Genomic DNA, 17,852 nt, shown 5'->3' with positions numbered 1-17,852 from the left:
AATTTGCCCTGCCATCTTCCCACACCGTAGTTCCGCTTCTGGTGTGGCAGATTCCCGGCTGCCCCCTGAATTCTCACTACATTGGAGGCAGCAGTGGGATGCATATGCGCTCAGAGGATCCCACATCCAACAACCCATCCAACATGTCCTTTAATATTTAATATCTATCAATCACTTCAGCTGTAAATTAGTCAGAAAGGTTATTAATATTTATTCATCTATAAACACTGTACCTGTATTTCCTGTAACCGTGTATGAAGACCTTTAAGAGAGACGGATTCTGATGGAACATCCTGGATGCTCAGTTCATTTTTAGCCATTTGGGTTCGCAAAGTCTCTCTGGAACTGTCATATCTGGGGAGATATCACAATTACAATGAGTCAAACATGGTGCAATGGTCCAGACAACATAACAGGATTGCTAATCAATTTGCAGTTGCAATGCATTTAAATAAGTTTAAATGATGTTTGTACATGAAGTGATTATAGAATACCTCTCGACAGCCTCCTTTCTTGCCACGTCGTCTTCCACGGAGGCCTGCTCTTCAACCTCCCTCCTCTCAACAGTGCTCGCCTTCGCAGTGACCAGACAAAAATACCCATTACATAAAATCTGTTATTTTGGTTGTACTGTCAGTGATCGGTTAGCTGTACAAGACTGCAGTTATCCTGGGCAGCTCCCGGGTGTGAATGTATGTACCAGCATCAACATGAGGTGGGCATTGCTAATAAAAACTAAGTTTACTCTGCAAACCTCCCTTGCAGTTTAAATAAAAAAATGTGGACCCCCCCCCCTTTTTTTTTCTCCCCAATTGTACTTGGCCGCAGACTACCATGTCTCCTCCGATACACGTGGAGTCACCAGCCGCTGCTTTTCACCTGACAGCGAGGAGTTTCACCGGGGGGATGTAGCACGTGGGAGGATCATGCTATTCCCCCCAGTTCCCCCTCCCCTCTGAACAGGCGCCACGACCAACCAAAATTTATTTCTGATTTTCCTTCCAATTTAGTGACCAGTTGATCCCTATTTTAGTTCAAACACCCACCCTCGTACTGCATGCGTTCGCCAACTGCATCTCTCCGGCCGGCAGTCTCGAAGGAGACGCCTCCCCGCTTTCGTGACAAGGCGAATCCAGGCTGAACCACTGCTTTTTCTAACACACACAGAGACGCATTCATGTGACGAACACAAGCTGACTCCGCCCCCTCCCGAAGACAGCGCTGCCAATTATTGCTGCTCCCAACTGACTGGGAAGGCTGTCCGGCCATAGTCGGATCTGACAAGACCGGGGCGCGAACCCCAGTCCCCAGTGGGCAACTGCATCGACACAAAGCCGATGCTTAGACCACTACACCACCGCGGACCCTCAATATTTCTGATTATTTAACAACAGGATGTGGTTTTCGAGGTTTTCATGTCTTACCTCTGTTGAGGTTTGAGGCTTGTCACCAGTTTTTGTGGCCTCCTCTTCTGGGGCTGTATCCTGATGGAGTTTCCTGAGGAACACAGATCAAATAACAACCACACGAGTTGTGAACATTAAAAATAATTTAATTCAGTCTGCTACTTTATTCCATCTCCTTCTAGTTGAGTGCCATTCAAACGGGTGAGGGTTAAATATCTTGCTCAAAGACATCTCGACAGGTATGGCCAAACAAGCAGAATTGAACTTGGGGTATCCATTAAGGGGACAGCTTTGCAAAGCCATTCAGTGATTCTAGATGTAATACAATGCCTTTTCATTACAGCTTTAATCTTTTGAGTTTTAGTGTCAACTTAACGTTAATCTCTAACAATCTGCCCTCAGTGTCTCACCCAGAATCAGAATCAGGGGGTGGCGTGTCCCTGTCTCCACTGAACTGGTGCTGGATGGCAGCAAGTCTCTTCTCGCACTCCCTGAGCTGAGCCTGGGCCAGCCGGTGGGCGTCTTCTGGGCTCAGGGTGTCACACAACTCTTTGAGGGCCTCTAGGTGCTGCCCTGCCTGTGCCAGAGTGCCCTCCCCTGAGAAACAAATCTAGAAACACGATGAAAGTATAGTCAGTAAATTGCAATTATTTTTTTTTTCTGAATTCAGATGTAGGGGATTTAAACTGCCAACAAAAACCAGTTTTTTCCCCCCAGTTTTATACATATTCAATGTACAGTGTATATGAATGTTTAAACAAGTCAGTCTGGATGGATGGATAGTAAAAAAAAAATCAACTGTTTGAACATGACAGGCTATTCAATGAAAAAAGACCAGGTTTAAAAACGTGTCCCATGAAAAAATAATTTCACACTTGGCAGTACAAACCCTATCCATGTTGTACCACATAGCTCCAGCCCATAGATGGCAGCAGCGCACAAATACAGAAAGAGTAGAAACGTGCAGCTCTTTTTAAGCTTGCTATCTGATGTGCTGCCTCTTCATTTAACACATAAATGAAACCTAAGTTGACTTGCGCTTGTGAAATTTCTGTTTATTGCACTGTGAATGAAATTTACTGTGTTTTCCACACAGGCCCTGCAAATAAAACCTGTAAGACAATAGCGCTTTTATTTTGTGTTGAAAATACATTTCAACGAGATTAAAAGTCTCTAAATTTGCTAAGCACCAGAACAACAGACTTTATTTACCAAGTCCCAGAGTAACTGTATCCTTGAAAGCATAAAGGAAGAAAGGGGGGGAAAAAAAAGGTTATGAATGCAGAGTTGAGAAGCTGGCCACCAAAGCACATCTGCCAAGAGCTTTGCATGAACGACTTGACTACCTGTGTTTTATTTGCTAAGCTGGATCGTAACTTCGAGTCACACTGTAAAGCTGCCGTGATAAAGTCTTCCTTTTTTACTTCAAACTTCATTTGTTGCAAAATTCCTGATATTTTATCTCTGGCAGCCTATCAGTGGTGGCTAACCATGTGCAAAGGAGAGCCATGTGTATGCAGGTTTTCATTCCAACCCAACTCCACGCCAGGTGATTTCACTGATACATTCTTCCTCTTTGGTTGAAGGGTTGCTAATCAGTGAAATCACCCGGTGTGGAGTCTGGCTGGAATGAAAACCTGCATACACATGACTCTCCATGGCACATGGTTAGCCACCCCTGGCCTAGGTGGTGAAATTAAATGAATAAAACAGCATGGCATGTTAGAACAGAAGATGCCAAAACGTCTTTACACAAGCAAGTGACTGAAACATTGTAAACCAAAAAAAAAAAGCAACAAAATGGCTTAGCAGCTCTAGTACATGTGCTACAAGAAATACACAAGCAAATAACTGACACGTTTTCATTAAAAACCCCACTGAAAGAGGCTCCTAAGAGTTAATTTGTCTCCCTAAGAGTTAATTTGTCTCCTTCCTTGCATTAAAACATTTCTTGGCTATCAGCATTTAAATTTCCACACATTGAAGCTAAATTTCCAGATACGACACAAGTTCGGACAAAAATTTCACACACACTGGCCTGCACACCGATTCTGTGGCTTACCTCCCACTGTGTCCTGACAGACTGGGTGAAGAACTCCATGTCTCGCTGTTGGGAGGGGGTACAGAATGCCTCCATGCCCTCAGCTGCTCTCAGGAACTCCTCCAGAAGCTCTGGGTCTAAAGTCCTCAGAGTCTCCTGAGAGAAAAGAGTGAAATGGATGTAATGAGCCAATTTTGAGTAAGACCAGGTAGTTAAAATAATTCAGACAGAAATAAAAAAAGGAAAAATTAAGTATTCATTTTGTGAGAGAAATAGTTCCCTTTTAATGGACGATTCAGTGCCTGCTATAGAAAATTGAACAAAGTGATCCCCAAAATAGTAGTGCTACCAGAATAAAGTAAAGGTCCATAGGGATTTCACATTTATTGCTAAGTATTCAGTCTCCACAACGTTCATCAAATGAAAAAGTGAGGATGCCCTTTTTACTGTTCGATAAATTTATCATACCTCCTCCAGCTTTTCAAGATTTTGCTGGGTAGTGGTCATCATTCCAATAAACAAAGGAATACATTATTAAGGCGACGTTTATTATTTTTGAGAGGAGTCTTCTGTGGAATTGATTACAAAGATTCAAGCTTACCTCTTTCACCGATGTTTTCTCTGTCGACGTACATTTTTCTTTGAAGATGTTGATGGCTTCCAGTATATGTTCTTGCAGGCAGTGTTTGGCCTCCTCGAATCCATTACGGGCCAGAGCTTGGGCCTTGGAGTAGGCCTCGGTGTAAGCTTGGGGAGGTGCCTGAGCAAGAGCTTGGGGTTTGATGCGGAGCTCTGGAGATTCAGGTGGGAACTGAGGTATGATGTGGGGCTGGTAGAGAATCTTTTGTTGGAACTGTTGGGGTTTGGGTTGTGGTAATGACTGGGTCTGGGTCTGGGATTTGGGTTGTGGAAGTGACTGGGCCTTGGATTGTGGAGGTGACTGAGCTTTAGGTTGCAGAGGTGATTGAGGTTGGGTCTGTGGAGGTGACTGAGCCTTGGGTTGTGGAGGTGACTGAGCTTTGGGTTGTTGAGGTGATTGAGGTTGGGGCTGTGGAGGTAATTGAGGTTGGAGCAGTAGAGGTGACTGAGCCTTGGGTAGTGGGGATGACTGGGCCTGTGGTTTGGTTTGTGAAGGTAAGTGGACTTGTTCTGTGGGGAATGTGAATGGTTGTTGTAGCTGGGACGGGGGCTTGGTATGTGTAGCTGTCTGTGTCTGTATGTGTGTCTGGTGCTGAGGTTTCATCTGAGCCTGAATCTGAGGTTGGGGCTGAGCTTTTGAAAGAGGCTGAGGGTGGCCTTGTGGTTGAGCACAAGTTGCATTGGCTGGCATTTGAGGCTGAGGTTGGGGCTGAAGCTGGCCCTGTGAATACTGCTGGAGATGCGGCACTGCTTGCGGCTGAGTCTGAACCAAAGACTGCTGTTGAACTTGACCTTGCTGTGTCTGCAAATGAGCTGGACCATACGAACTCATCTGAGGTTGCTGCTGCTGCATAGGGCTCTGAAGCCTCATTTGCGCTTGTGGTTGAGTCCATGGCTGTGTTTGTGCTTGCAGCTGAGACTGAGATTGAGTGTATGGTGACACCATATATGGATACCTTGGGGACCCTTGCTGAAGTCCTTGCTGAGGCACTTGCTGTGACCCAGCTGGGACCCAGTGTTGTGGAGTCTGGCCTACTGGAGAAACCTGAGATGGTACTGCTTGGCCCATGGGCTGAGAGTAGGTTTGGGGGAAGGGGGATCCTTGCTGTGGGATGGCCTGGGCATGAAGCGGACACTGAGCACTGGGATAACCCTGGGGGTAATGCTGTGGCTGTACTGGAGCATGAGGATATTGGACCTGCATTGGTGTTGAGGCTCTGACTTGAGCCCAGACTTGCGGTTGGCTCTGGGGTATATGAGTGTGATGCTGGACCACTGACTGAGCTGGCTGGGGTTGGGTTTGGGGTTGAGATTGTAGTTGGTGTTGGGGTGGAGGTTGATGTGTAAACTGGGTCTGGGGTTGAGACTGGAGTTGGGGTTGAGGTTGAGATTGATGTGTAGGCTGAGCATGGATTTGGTGCTGGGCCTGTGCTAGTGGCTTGGTTGACATAGGGGAAGGAGGCCTGACAGGGGCCCATGACTGTGGGTGACTGCGGAGCTGGATATGTGATGGCACTGGAGGTGGAATCTGGCCTTGAGGCTGACCCTTAGCATACGTCTGCATGGGAGAAGAAGCTCTGACCTGAGCCAAGGTCTGCATCTGAGCCAAAGCTTGGTCCTGACTTTGAGCCTGGGGCTGAATATGTGGTTGCATAGGAGACTGAGGTCTGACTTGGGACCACACTTGCGGCTGTGCCTGAACCTGAGGATGAAGATGTGCCTGGGGTTGTGGTTGTGTAAATGACTGTGTCTTTACAGAGCCCTGAGGAGGCTGTGGTTGAGCCTGTGACTGTGTCTCCGGCTGACCTTGGCTGACCTTAGTCTGTGACATGACCTCTGACTGCTGCAGAATGTCCACTGTAGTGTCAGATAAACTTATTGGTTGCACCTGCTCTTGGGCAGGTTTCTGAGGTTTAGAGGAAACTATAGCTTGACGTTGTGATTTAGTTTGGGCTTTTGTTTGCTGCTGAGGCTGGGCCTTGGTCAAAGTCTGGGTTTTAGGCTTGGCAGCTGTCTTTGCTTCTGCAGTTCTAATTTTAGGCTGTGATTGTTGCAGTTGTTTTGGAGGTGCTTGCTGTTGATTTGACTGTTGCTGTTTTTGTTGTTGTTTTTTTGGGTGTTGTTGCTGTTGTTGTGTTTGATGAGACTGCTTTTGAATTTGTTTTTCCTGCTGTTTGTGTACTTGTTGCAGTTGTTGCTTTTGTGGTTGAATTTGATGTTGCTGCTGCTGCTGCTTTTGCTGGTGTGTTTTTTGCTGCTGTGACTGCTGTTGTTGTAGCGGTAGGTTGGCGGAAGTTTGAGCCTCAGACTTGGACCTTGGACTCCCTGTACGTTTTGAAACCACTTGAGGAGCTGGAGCCACAGTTTCTTTCGTTGACTTTTGTTTAGCTTGTGTCGGACTAGATGCCTTAACTACAGTGGAAGGCTGGGCTTTAGTAGGAGTCCGAGCTGGTGTAGGAACCCGTGCAGGTTCTGGAGCTGGAGCTGCAGCCTTATCTGAAGCCCTCCTCTGGAGCCAAGGGCGGTTCTTTGTGCCTTCAGCTTTTCTGTTTTGAAGCTCCTGGGGACTCAGAGGCCGCTTTTGTAAAGCTGGTAGTTGAGGGGGAGTCTGGTTCTGGGTGTTTGCTGGTTTTTTGATTTGATCTTTAACTGGTTTTTGGCATGATTCCTGCTGTGGAGCTTGATGTTGTTCCTGTTTGTGTTCTTGCTGTTGCAACTGTTGCTTCAGATGTTCCTCTTTCTGCATTAACTCTTGTTGTTCTTGCTTTTGCTCTTGTTGTTTACTTGGCTGTTGTTCTTGCTGTTTCTCAGTCTGTTTCTGAAGTTGCTCTTCGCACTGCTGTTGATCTTGCTGTGCCAGCACTTTTGTAAGAGCCAGCGGTGGCTTCTGAGCAGTGACCTGTGGCTGAGCCTGGACCTCATCCTTCTGATTCATAGCTTGTGAATAGGTACACTGCTGTGGTACAGAACTTGTCTTTTCCTCTCTGTATTCCTCCACTACTATCGTCGGTACTTGGGGTTCATGGCTCTGGTGGGACACTTGTGACTCTGCCTGGGGTTGAGACATTGCCTGCTGAGCTGTGGATGGAGCATCTAATGATAAGTGATCTTGTTTCTCCTCCTGCACTTCCTCAGTCTGGATGAAGATTTTGGGTGGAGGAGGTTGATCTGAGGGGCTTCTGCTTCGGTCTCTCCTAGCTCCCAGGCTGCTCAGCATACCTACGGCTTCCTGAAGTAGAAAATAAACATTGTATATCAATTCATTTTCTCACAGGGATTCATTTTCCAACAGTCATTTGACAATGTTTCAAAAAAGGCTTTAAGGGAAAGTGTTACTTGTTCAAAATAAAAACATATTGGTATCAATAAACCCCAGATGAAGCCCCCCTCTTCCCCAATTTTTTTTTTTTATTCATGTTGCTTTTTAGATTTCATAAAAACATATTCCTACAGCAGGCTTTATCCAAAAATCTGATTACAAAATCACATAAATGTCATATTTTCAAGTAATTGAAAACGCTTGAATCAGCTTGCGAGAAACTTTAATAGCCTCAAGATACCGAAATAACTTAAGATGTGCTGAATTAAGTATTCCCTGTAATATCTGTAAAACATCTGATGTCTTTTTTTGCCCTGTTCTGTTTGTTATATTGATAAATAATCATTATTCTCAGAGAAATGCACTGAAAGATGTCAGGGACTCAAGACCTCGACTTAACACCCTCTCACTTACAAAAGACCTTCCAATTATGTGTTAATGTATGTTCCCGAGTTCTTTCCGCCACACAAGATTGTGCATGGCCCCGACAATGCTCGTCCAAAATATTTTTCTGCCGTTATTAAAAAGGAAAGAAACGGCGTCCGAGTAGCGTGGTGGTCTATTCGGTATTCGAATCCCCGTGTTACCTCCGGCTTGGTCGGGCATCCCTACAGACACAATTGACTGTGTCTGTAGTACCCACAGACACAATTGACTTTGTCTGTGGGTGGGAAACCGGATGTGCGTATGTGTCCTGGTTGCTGCACTAGAGCCTCTTCTGGTCGGTTGGGATGCCTCTTCAGGGGGGAGGGGGAACTTGGGGGAATAGTGTGATCCTCCCATGCGCTACGTTCCCTTGGTGAAACTTCTCACTGTCAGGTGAAAAGAAGCGGCTGGCGACTCCACATGTATTGGAGCAGGCACGTGGTATTCTGCAGCCCTCCCCGGATCAGTGGGGGGGGGGGGGGGCGGAGCAACAACCAGGACAGCTCAGAAGAGCGGGGTAATTGGCCAAGTACAATTGGGGAGAAAAAGGGGGAAAAGCCAAAAGAATTAAAAAAAGGAAAGAAACAAGACAAGTGTGACCCTGTGATGGTACGTATATATTACTGTCAATGCAGTCCAAGTACGGTAACCCTTGTTACAATATTTGTTAAGGATCTTTGCAAAATTACATATAGAATAGTTATTGTGTGTTCACTGTTTCAAAAAATAATGTGATTCTAATACTGATCCTTTGACACCAAATATTTACTTGCAGATCTGCAGCACTGTAGGATGAAATTTTACAAAAACCTTTCTCCACAGTGTCCCTCTTCAGTTTTATCTGCCAACTAAGTTCTCACATACCAGAAATTTGGCTTGGTGGGTTGCTCACTGGCACACTTAAGACATGACAAACATTTTTATGAGGTATCCACTAACCTACTTTCTTGGCAACGACATAAAATACAGAGGTGAGTGGAGCAGTTGAATTTCTTTTGAAGAGCACTGACCTGGGACTGGGCCACAGCAGCCCTTACTCTGGCCTGCATGGCGGAGGCATGAAGATACTGGATGGGAGAGTTCTTCTGACCTGTCATCACCATCACCTGTAGGTCCTGCTCCTCCATCACAGCCTGACCCTCCAGCTGAAGGCCACGGGAGATGAGAACCTTTGGAAGTTGACAGAATTCAATGAGCACCAGGGTTTCTGGTGATGATGGTGTATGTATGCTTGTGATGGGGGAAGTGTTGATGATAGATGCATCGATGATATAGCAGCAGTGGTGATGATGATGATGACGGTAGTCATTGCGATAATGGTTGTTTTTGGGGCAGATTGTACTATTACATTTTTCCTATTTGACAGTGGATGATTATTGAAGCACAAACTGTGAATCTCGGGCTTAAAGGTGTTTTTCATTTAATGGGAAATTAGAATTTCATGTTAAGTTAAATTTTACATGATCACTTATACAGTAAAAAGCCCTCTGTGCTTGCAGGAACTTAATACACCCATCCAATGACCAAAAGGGAATTCTTTGATCCATAATGTTGAACTGTAAATATACACTAGAAATACGCTGCATGCCAACTTCTGGTGGGTTTCTGCCTGATGAGAAAACCAATATGTTTTAATACGCCAGTGTCCCTGGGTGCACAAGTAAATATTTCATCAAGGGCCCGGAGTGGAAAACGGTTTAGGAATCACTTCTTTAATAGTCTCTCCATGATAATTGCTTCTTTCCCAATGACACTAGTGGGTTCATAAGAGTACATTACCTCATTAGAATGACTGAGTAAGGATAACTGCATGATGCCAGCCAGCTAAAATTCCCATCGCACTTCCAATCTACTTATGATCAATAGAGCATCTGTTCTCCGATGGCAGAAGAACCCCAGGGCCTTGTAAGAGTCTTCTCCGAAGCTTGATAAAAACTCTATGCACAACCGAACATTTCCTTCTGTGCACTAAGAAAAATGGGAGCTAAACAACCAAGTTTGCCAAAGCTCCCCTACAAGCTTAGAGGATACATCATCAACCTGCTGAACAACCCATATTTTCAGTTTTTCATAAGCGCAAACAAAACACCAGTAAACAAATCCACATGGAGCCTCATCAGCATTCACTGCTTATTATCACCTGTGAATATTAAAGACTTCCATTATCCAGTAACCCAGAGAAAGAACAGTTGGAATCAACGGATCCCTCATTCTGTTTTCTATTACTGAGATAACTTCTGAACTCATTAAAATTCTACCTCTCTATCTGAACCTGTTCGGTACTGCTGTCTTGAGGTTTTATTGAATTACTGTGTTTTGTTTGCTTCTGATGTAGACACATTTAGGCCAAAGACAAATTTGATTCTTTTCTTTGATTCTACCCCCCTTTTTTTTTTCTCCCCAGTTGTACAGGCCAATTACACCTCACTCTTCCGAGCCTTCCCGGTCGCTGCTCCACCCCCTCTGCTGATCCGAGGAGGGCTGCAGACTAACACATGCCTCCTCCGATACATTTGGAGTCGCCAGCCGCTTTTTTTCACCTGACAGTGAAGAGTTTCACCAGGAGGACGTAGTGCGTGGGAGGATCATGATTATTATTATTATTATCACGCTGTTCCCCCCCAGTTCCCCCTCCCCCCGAACAGGCGCCCAGTTCCCCCTCCCCCCGAACAGGCGCCCTGACCGACCAGAGGAGGCGCTAGTGCAGCGACCAGGAAACATATCCACATTTGGCTTCCCACCCTACAGACACAGTTGGCTGTGTCTGTAGGGACGCCCGACCAAGCCGGAGGCAACACGAGGATTCGAACCAGCAATCCCCGTGTTGGTAGGCAACGGAATAGAGCGCTACACTACCTGGACATCCTTCTTTGATTACATTGTACAGACTTTTCTCAGCAAGTAGAAGATTCCAGCCTTCCCCTTTTGACACCAGAACCACCACAAGGTCATTTCTGCATCACACGTGATATACGTGTATGCAACTCTGATTTAATAAAACCCATATGCCAGTCATTTCTCAAGATGTAATTTATACCGCCACACTATTCTATTACAAAATGTTGTGATGGTGCAAGTCATTTTCTGGCACCCTCGTTGCTTAGCAATGCAGCACTTATTGATGTTTTCTATTAGATTACTATTATTCACACTCCAGTATTCTATCTTTTCCTCCATCTGTTTTTTCCCCCAGTCGTTTTCACACCTTCCAATTTGATTTGTGGTTTTGCCATTTCACTCTCAATCACAAATGCAGAATGGCCTGACATGGTGATGTGTGTCTGGATTCTCTTAGTCTTTAATCAGCTGAACAGACGGCTGTTTATGTAATAAAGCTGTGTGATCCCATGTTCCAACACGCAACAAAGACTTTTTTACTGACCCATGCCCCTTCTAACTTCAAAATAAAAACCCAGAGAAAAACATTAGAATCATCTGAGCTTGTGAAGTTGAGGAATAGTATGGATAGCTTGAGTCACATGACATGAGACCTATTTACTCTCAGTTCAATAGGTTTTCTGCAAGTATGTGTGCCAGCACATTCGAATAGCAAAAAGCCTCTGTCTCGCATCGCAGTTCTATGCCAAAATGTGATTTTGTAGGAGCAGTAAATTGATGCCATTTCATCACTAATAATTGTTAATAATTACATATGAGGTGTGTTTTTTTAAGGGCTAGACTCAGGATAATGTGACCGCATGCAACTTCTAACATGAACTATCCATCCATCCATCCATCCATTTTCCAAGCCACTTATCCTGCTTTCAGGGTCACGGGAATGCTGGAGCCTAGCCCAGCAATCATTGAGCGGCAGGCAGGGAGACACCCTGGACAGGCTGCCAGTCCATCTCACACTCACACACACACACACACACACACACACACACACACACACACACACACACACACACACACGGAGCACCCGGTGGAAACAAACATGAAGTAATTCCAGGATTTTCTGATGTAGGATTACCAAATACGCACAGTAAATTTTCAATTCTTACAATAAATTGGGGAAAAAAACATACAACACACTAGTAAACCTAGCAGCGTTTCAGTGAATTTGTATAGTCTTTTTTTTTTTTTTTTTTTTACTACTTTATTGATCCCCATGGGTCAATTCTTCCTCTGCATTTAACCCATCCTAGCTGTCTAGTTAGGAGCAGTGGGCAGCCGCCATGCAGCACATGGCGACCAACTCCAGTTCGTCTTGCCATGCCTCAGTCAGGGGCACAGACAGGAGCATTAACCCTAACATGCATGTCTTTATGATGGTGGGGGAAACCGGAGCACCCGGGGAAAACCCACTGCAGACACTAGGAGAACCATGCAAACTCCACACAGAAAGGATGACCCCCGCCCCCCAAAGTTGGACAACGTTAGGGTTTGAACCCAGGACCTTCTTGCTGTGAGGCGACAGCGCTAACCACTGGGCCACCATGCCGTCAGAGAAAATGAAAGAATATGCACCAACACCTTCTGTTATTTGTGATGAGACACTCTCCTTGCCAATTTCAAAGTTGACAGTCCTCGCGTTACCACATTTACAGGGTTCCTCTGTGGATCTTACCCTGGCGCGTGGGTCCTGGCCCCTCTGTGGTTGCTGTTCTCCTGCCCTGAGGAGCTGGTAGAGCTCCCTGGCCTCTGTCTCCCAGTGCAGGAGCTCTGCCAGGCGGCTGTCCAGCCCCGACACACTGTGCTGCAGCTCTGCACACACCTGCTCCGCCTCAAACAGTGTCTGCATCACCTGGGGATGCAAAACGACAGAGGTGAACACAAAATGTGTAGGATTACATGTTCATAACACCAGGCTCAGGTGGGATTACCCTGTAAAAAGTAAAAAAAATCTAATGTGTTGAAAATGTATATAAATGCATTCGTGCCAATAGGAGGAAAGCTGTCCCTACCTCAGGTAAGGCCAGCTTCAGTTTCTGTAACTGCTCTGGGGAGCATTCTGAGGAGGGGGACAGAGCATCCACATCCACCTCCTTTAGCTTCCTCATTAAAAACTGAAAGATAAGCAGATGAAGTTATGTCTTTTTTCTGCAAACACCTTACTCAACCATTATTTACAGGAACCTCATCATAACGATGGCTCACACAATACACTATGACCTATCTTAAGCTAAGCTAACTGCTAGCTCATGCAGGCCGGCAGTCGCGTCAACCTGGCTCGCGTTTGCTCTCTTGGACAGTGAATTATTTCTAATTTTTTTTATATGTTGGATATACTATGTGTTCTTGCAGTTTTGTAGTTTTTTGTAGTTTGGATATATGTGTTCTTGTAGTTTGGATATGTGTTTTTGTCTTTGTGTTGCACCGCTGTGGGCTGGGGGAAATGACAAATACATGTTCCTGATTCCTGATCGTGCTAAAACATGCTAAACTGAAAGAAATAGCATACTGTATAACGTGATGTGATGTGATGTGATGGGATGGGATGCGACACAACATCAAATAATTTGACAAGTGCAAGGTTGTTATTCCTTTCAACAGTCACGAACATTTTTTTGAATATGTATCTTGATAGCAGAAGGACGTTATGTCTTTAAAAAGATCGTCCAACAAATTCAAATAGTTTAAGATAGACCCACCTGTATTCTCTTCCTGTAGGTGCGAAGAGGGCCTGACATGGTTTCCAGGGGCTCCTTGAGGATCAGAGTGGCTTCTCTGATCAGACCCTGGAGGTCCTGAGGTCTGGACTGGACATCAGCCCTGGCCTCGCTCACACCGGACTGGGAAAGCACAAGCAACATAGCTCCGGTTAAAACCGAATAATCAAACGCCAGAGCATTTAGTAAAGAAGAAGAATGAAGAAAAGAAGAAGAAAGCACTTTATTTTGTCATTGTACAGGTTACAACGAATGTAATGTCTACATTTAACCCATCCTATTGTATAGGAGCAGTGGGCAGCTGCAGCACCCGAGGACCAACTCCAGTTCTTCTTTCCATTGCCTTGCTCAGGGGCACAGGCAGCAGAAGTATTAACCCTAACATGCATAACTTTTTGGTGGTGGGAGGAAACCGGAGCACCAAGAGGAAACCCACACGGACAGAACATGCAAACTCCACAGAGAAAGGACCAGGGATGGCCTGGGGTTCGATCCCAAGATGTTCTTGCTGTGAGGCTACTAACCACTGGGCCACCGTGCTGCCCATAAAAAAAAAGAAGCCAATTACACATCAGTTCCAGTTGATCTGCTCAAAAACACTTTTGATACGAAGAAAAAAGACATTTTGACTCTACGATGACAGAGAAAAACACCACTTTTTTAATTTTCATTTTTTGAGAAATTGGAAAGAATATACAAATGTTGAAACAAGATCTTGCAAGACTGTTATGATGATAAACAAAAAAAATCTTAAACAGAGAAATGGAGTATCTCTGCAGCTAATGAAACATTTCTCCACACTTTCACGGCTTATCACTTCATTATAAATGTGAAGAGGTCTGCAGCTCACACATGCAGATTTGCATGCACACAAGCCAGTCTGTGAGTGAGAAGCTGCACAGTAACTGTTAAGGGACTGTTTCCTGTCCGTCCTTTGCAGTGCTGTAGTTTTCTGCAAGACAAGAACTTCACTAAAAGGTTTGTCGTATCTGGAAATAATTCTCGAGATACAGAATAAGTGCACTGTAAACATATATTTTAAATGATTGTCCTCAGAGACAACGGTGAAGGTGGAGGCTGATTAAACTTGGGGCTGGTTCATATTGCAGGGCCATGAGAAAGAATAAAACTGAGAGGAATCTCAGCCTCATATTCCAGAGATTAGACATGGACGGCAACATGGTAAAACATGTAAAAAGCTGAAAATTTGACAAACTTCAATAAAAACATCATTGGGTTGAAGGACAGTCAGACAGCTAGATCGACAAGCAGATCAATAGCTCAACATGGACAACTTAACCAACAGACCAAGAGACCTACTATACTAAGACATGTTGACTGGAATCTGGTTCAGCAGATTCAACAGTCCACTCAAAGTCCAGCAGAGGCCCCACATGCATCAACTATGTGATATTAGTAGATTGGCTGAAGCTTGATAGCTTCCTTATATACTGTGCAGTAATATTCAGCAATTTTACCAAACCATTGTAAGGTTTATGATATTTTTAGATATTATTCCCCCCCTTTTTTTTCCTCCCCAATTGTACTTGGCCAATTACCCCACTCTTCTGAGCCGTCCTGTTCACTGCTCCACCCCCTCTGCCGATCCAGGGAGGGCTGCAGACTACCACATGCCTCCTCTGATACATGTGGAGTCACCAGCCACTGCTTTTCACCTGACAGTGAGGAGTTTCACCAGGGGGACGTAGCATGTGGGAGGATCACGCTATTCCCCCCCCAGTTCCCCCTCCCCCCCGATTAGGCGCCCCGACTGACCAGAGGAGATGCTAGTGCAGCGACCAGGACACATACCCACCCGCAGACACGGCCAATTGTGTCTGTAGGGATGCCTGACCAAGCCGCAGGTAACATAGGGATTCGAATTGGCGATCCCCATGTTGGTAGGCAATGGAATAGACTGCTTTGCCACCCAGAAGCCCATTATTTGCTCTTTGTCCATTTTGACTGGCAACTTGACATATTGTTTAATGTGGGGACAGTTATCCTGTTTGGCATGTGAATAATTTAAGGTCGCGTTCATATGTGGCTTGTTCACTGGTGTTTTACAGATTCAAGCTCTCGAGCTCTGTAGTGTCACCACACATGCAGCAGTACAATGAGGCTGATTTGGGATGAGCCGCTCTGTATCTAACACATCCATTCATCCATTTTCCAAACCGCTTATCCTGCTTTCAGGGTAACGGGGATGCTGGAGCTTATCCCAGCAGTCATCGGGTGGCAGGCGGGGAGACACCCTGGACAGGCCGCCAGTTCATCACAGGGCCGACAGACACACACATTCACACCTAGGGACAATTTAGTATGGCTGATTCACCTGACCTGCATGTCTTTGGACTGTGGGAGGAAATCGAAGAACCTGGAGGAAACCCACACAGACACGGGGAGAACATGCAAACTCCACACAGAGGATGACCTGAGATGACCCCCAAGGTTGGACTACCCTGGGGCTCAAACCCAGGATGTTTTTGCTGTGAGGCGAACGTGCTAACCACTGCATCACCATGCCGCCTTATCTATCACATGACAAATTCAAATTTTTTTGAGCTTCATAGTATTGCCGTATACAGCAGCAAAGTGAGACAAGTTGTAAAATAGTGCATTCTTTACAATTCAGTACACACAATATCATTCAGAACATACTATTTGAGACTCAATTCATATTAACTCGAAAATTACTCATTCAAACATGATTAATTTGTCAAATTTGCCCACAACCAATATGAGGATAGCCAAACAGATAAACATGCTGGGACAACAGTGCATGCTGGGACAGGCTCCATCCAGCCACAGTCCTGAACTGGATTAAGCAGGTATAGACATTGGATGGGTGGATAGATGGACGAGCAATTGCATCAACTCTCAAAACATGACATGCCAACTTCTGCTTGGCATGGCTGGCATTCCATCTTATCTGGATCATCAAATCCAGTGTTACCAATCCTCATTGGCACCACGAAACGTTTTCCACACAGCCGGCATGTTTGACATGTCGCAGCAACTTCACCTCAGGCTTTGGGCAACAAGGTAGTGAATGCAGAAATGAGTCTGAATGGCACTGGCAGCGCTTCCCTTTAACAGACTACACTTGTGATGAACTGCCAAGCTATTTGACGCTCAGTCAATATAGTAAAACACATGTGGGGACAAACACCCAGTAATAAGTCACTAATTACTGTTTTGTTTTGCTTTTTGAGGGGAGGAAAAATATATCTCAGTCTGAATTTGGGATCTGAGTCCTTATTCCACAAGTATTTGGTTCACCCCTAATACAGACATATATGAATGCACAAGTACTTAAAGTTCTGTGACTTACAGACGAGGTTCTCTTGACAAAGTCGGCCCAGTGCGCGTTGAGCCTGCGCAGCTCCTCTGCCAGGCTCCGGCTGGTTTGGGGGTCTGTCACCTTCATCAGTAAGTTACCCACCTCGTTCAGATGGGCCTGGCGACAGCTCCACTCAGCCATGGTCTCTGATGTCACCTACACATAAATATGAGTCACGGTGTTTTCAAATAAGAGACAAAAAAGTGTGTGTGTGTGTGTGTCTATATGTATGTGCATGTTTGCATACATCCACCGACTGATTTGTCTGTCTGTTTATACAACCTGTCTGTGTTTGTACATGCTCGCTCTCTCTCTCTCTCTCTCTCTGACTTTCAGTGTACCTGTAGTCTCTGGGCACTGGTGTGCATAGCGGCGCCCTGTTCCAGCCAGGCCTGTATGGAGCTGAGGCAATCACTGTAGGAGTCCCAGGCAGACAGCACCCTCCCAAGGGTGACCTTTACTGTGGCCACTCCTACCAGAGCTGCGGCAGTCTCCTCCTCCATCTCCTTCACCTGCTGGATGACGTGAGTGCAGTCTGCAGCTGGGAAACATGGCCAGGTGGTCAGGTAAGTCAGCATCCATCAATCCACCCCTCCATCCATCTATCTAATCATACTGCGTCACCTTGTCTTTAGTGTTTAGATTTCCAAATCATTTTGATTATTTTGCACTAGCACACTTGAGTTGTGATTTGGGGTAATTTTTTGTAAAAAATTATTATTATTATTTTAATATAATTTATTAATCCCTGTGGAGAAACTCCTCTCTGCATTCAACCCATCCTAGCTGTGTAGCTAGGAGCAGTGGGCAGCTGCCGTGCAGCACCTGGGGACCAATTCCAGTTTGTCTTGCCATGCCTTGCTCAGGGGCACAGACAGGAGTACTAATCCTAACATAAATGTCTTTTTGATGGTGGGGGAAACCGGAGCATCCGGAGAAAACCCACCGCAGACACAGGGAGAACATGCAAACTCCACACAGAGGACGACCTGGGATGACCCCCAAGGCTGGACAACCCTGGGGTTCGAACCCAGGACCTTCTTGCTGTGAGGCGACGGCGCTAACC

The 17,852-nt window shown here is 45.4% G+C and overlaps 1 protein-coding gene across 1 annotated transcript in view; it reads right to left on the bottom strand.

Moving 5' to 3' along the window:
• The window catches only part of syne2b (spectrin repeat containing, nuclear envelope 2b), a 268,255-nt gene that overhangs the window by 213,854 nt on the left and 36,549 nt on the right, over positions 1-17,852 (bottom strand). Inside the window, exons 16-32 of the mRNA XM_056295430.1 lie at positions 17,128-17,327; positions 16,778-16,942; positions 13,426-13,566; positions 12,739-12,840; positions 12,402-12,578; positions 8,842-9,000; positions 6,503-7,315; positions 6,269-6,411; positions 5,710-5,806; positions 5,123-5,517; positions 4,759-4,888; positions 4,049-4,495; positions 3,469-3,603; positions 1,817-2,016; positions 1,425-1,497; positions 495-574; positions 234-354 (exon numbers count right to left, since the gene is read on the bottom strand). Coding sequence (XP_056151405.1) covers positions 234-354; positions 495-574; positions 1,425-1,497; positions 1,817-2,016; positions 3,469-3,603; positions 4,049-4,495; positions 4,759-4,888; positions 5,123-5,517; positions 5,710-5,806; positions 6,269-6,411; positions 6,503-7,315; positions 8,842-9,000; positions 12,402-12,578; positions 12,739-12,840; positions 13,426-13,566; positions 16,778-16,942; positions 17,128-17,327 — 3,578 coding nt within the window. The remainder of the gene's footprint in view (positions 1-233; positions 355-494; positions 575-1,424; positions 1,498-1,816; positions 2,017-3,468; positions 3,604-4,048; positions 4,496-4,758; positions 4,889-5,122; positions 5,518-5,709; positions 5,807-6,268; positions 6,412-6,502; positions 7,316-8,841; positions 9,001-12,401; positions 12,579-12,738; positions 12,841-13,425; positions 13,567-16,777; positions 16,943-17,127; positions 17,328-17,852) is intronic.

Source organism: Lampris incognitus, chromosome 16 (assembly GCF_029633865.1).
Source record: "Lampris incognitus isolate fLamInc1 chromosome 16, fLamInc1.hap2, whole genome shotgun sequence".
Classification (NCBI taxonomy): Eukaryota; Metazoa; Chordata; class Actinopteri; order Lampriformes; family Lampridae; genus Lampris; species Lampris incognitus.
This window is presented reverse-complemented; position numbering and strand designations above follow the sequence as displayed.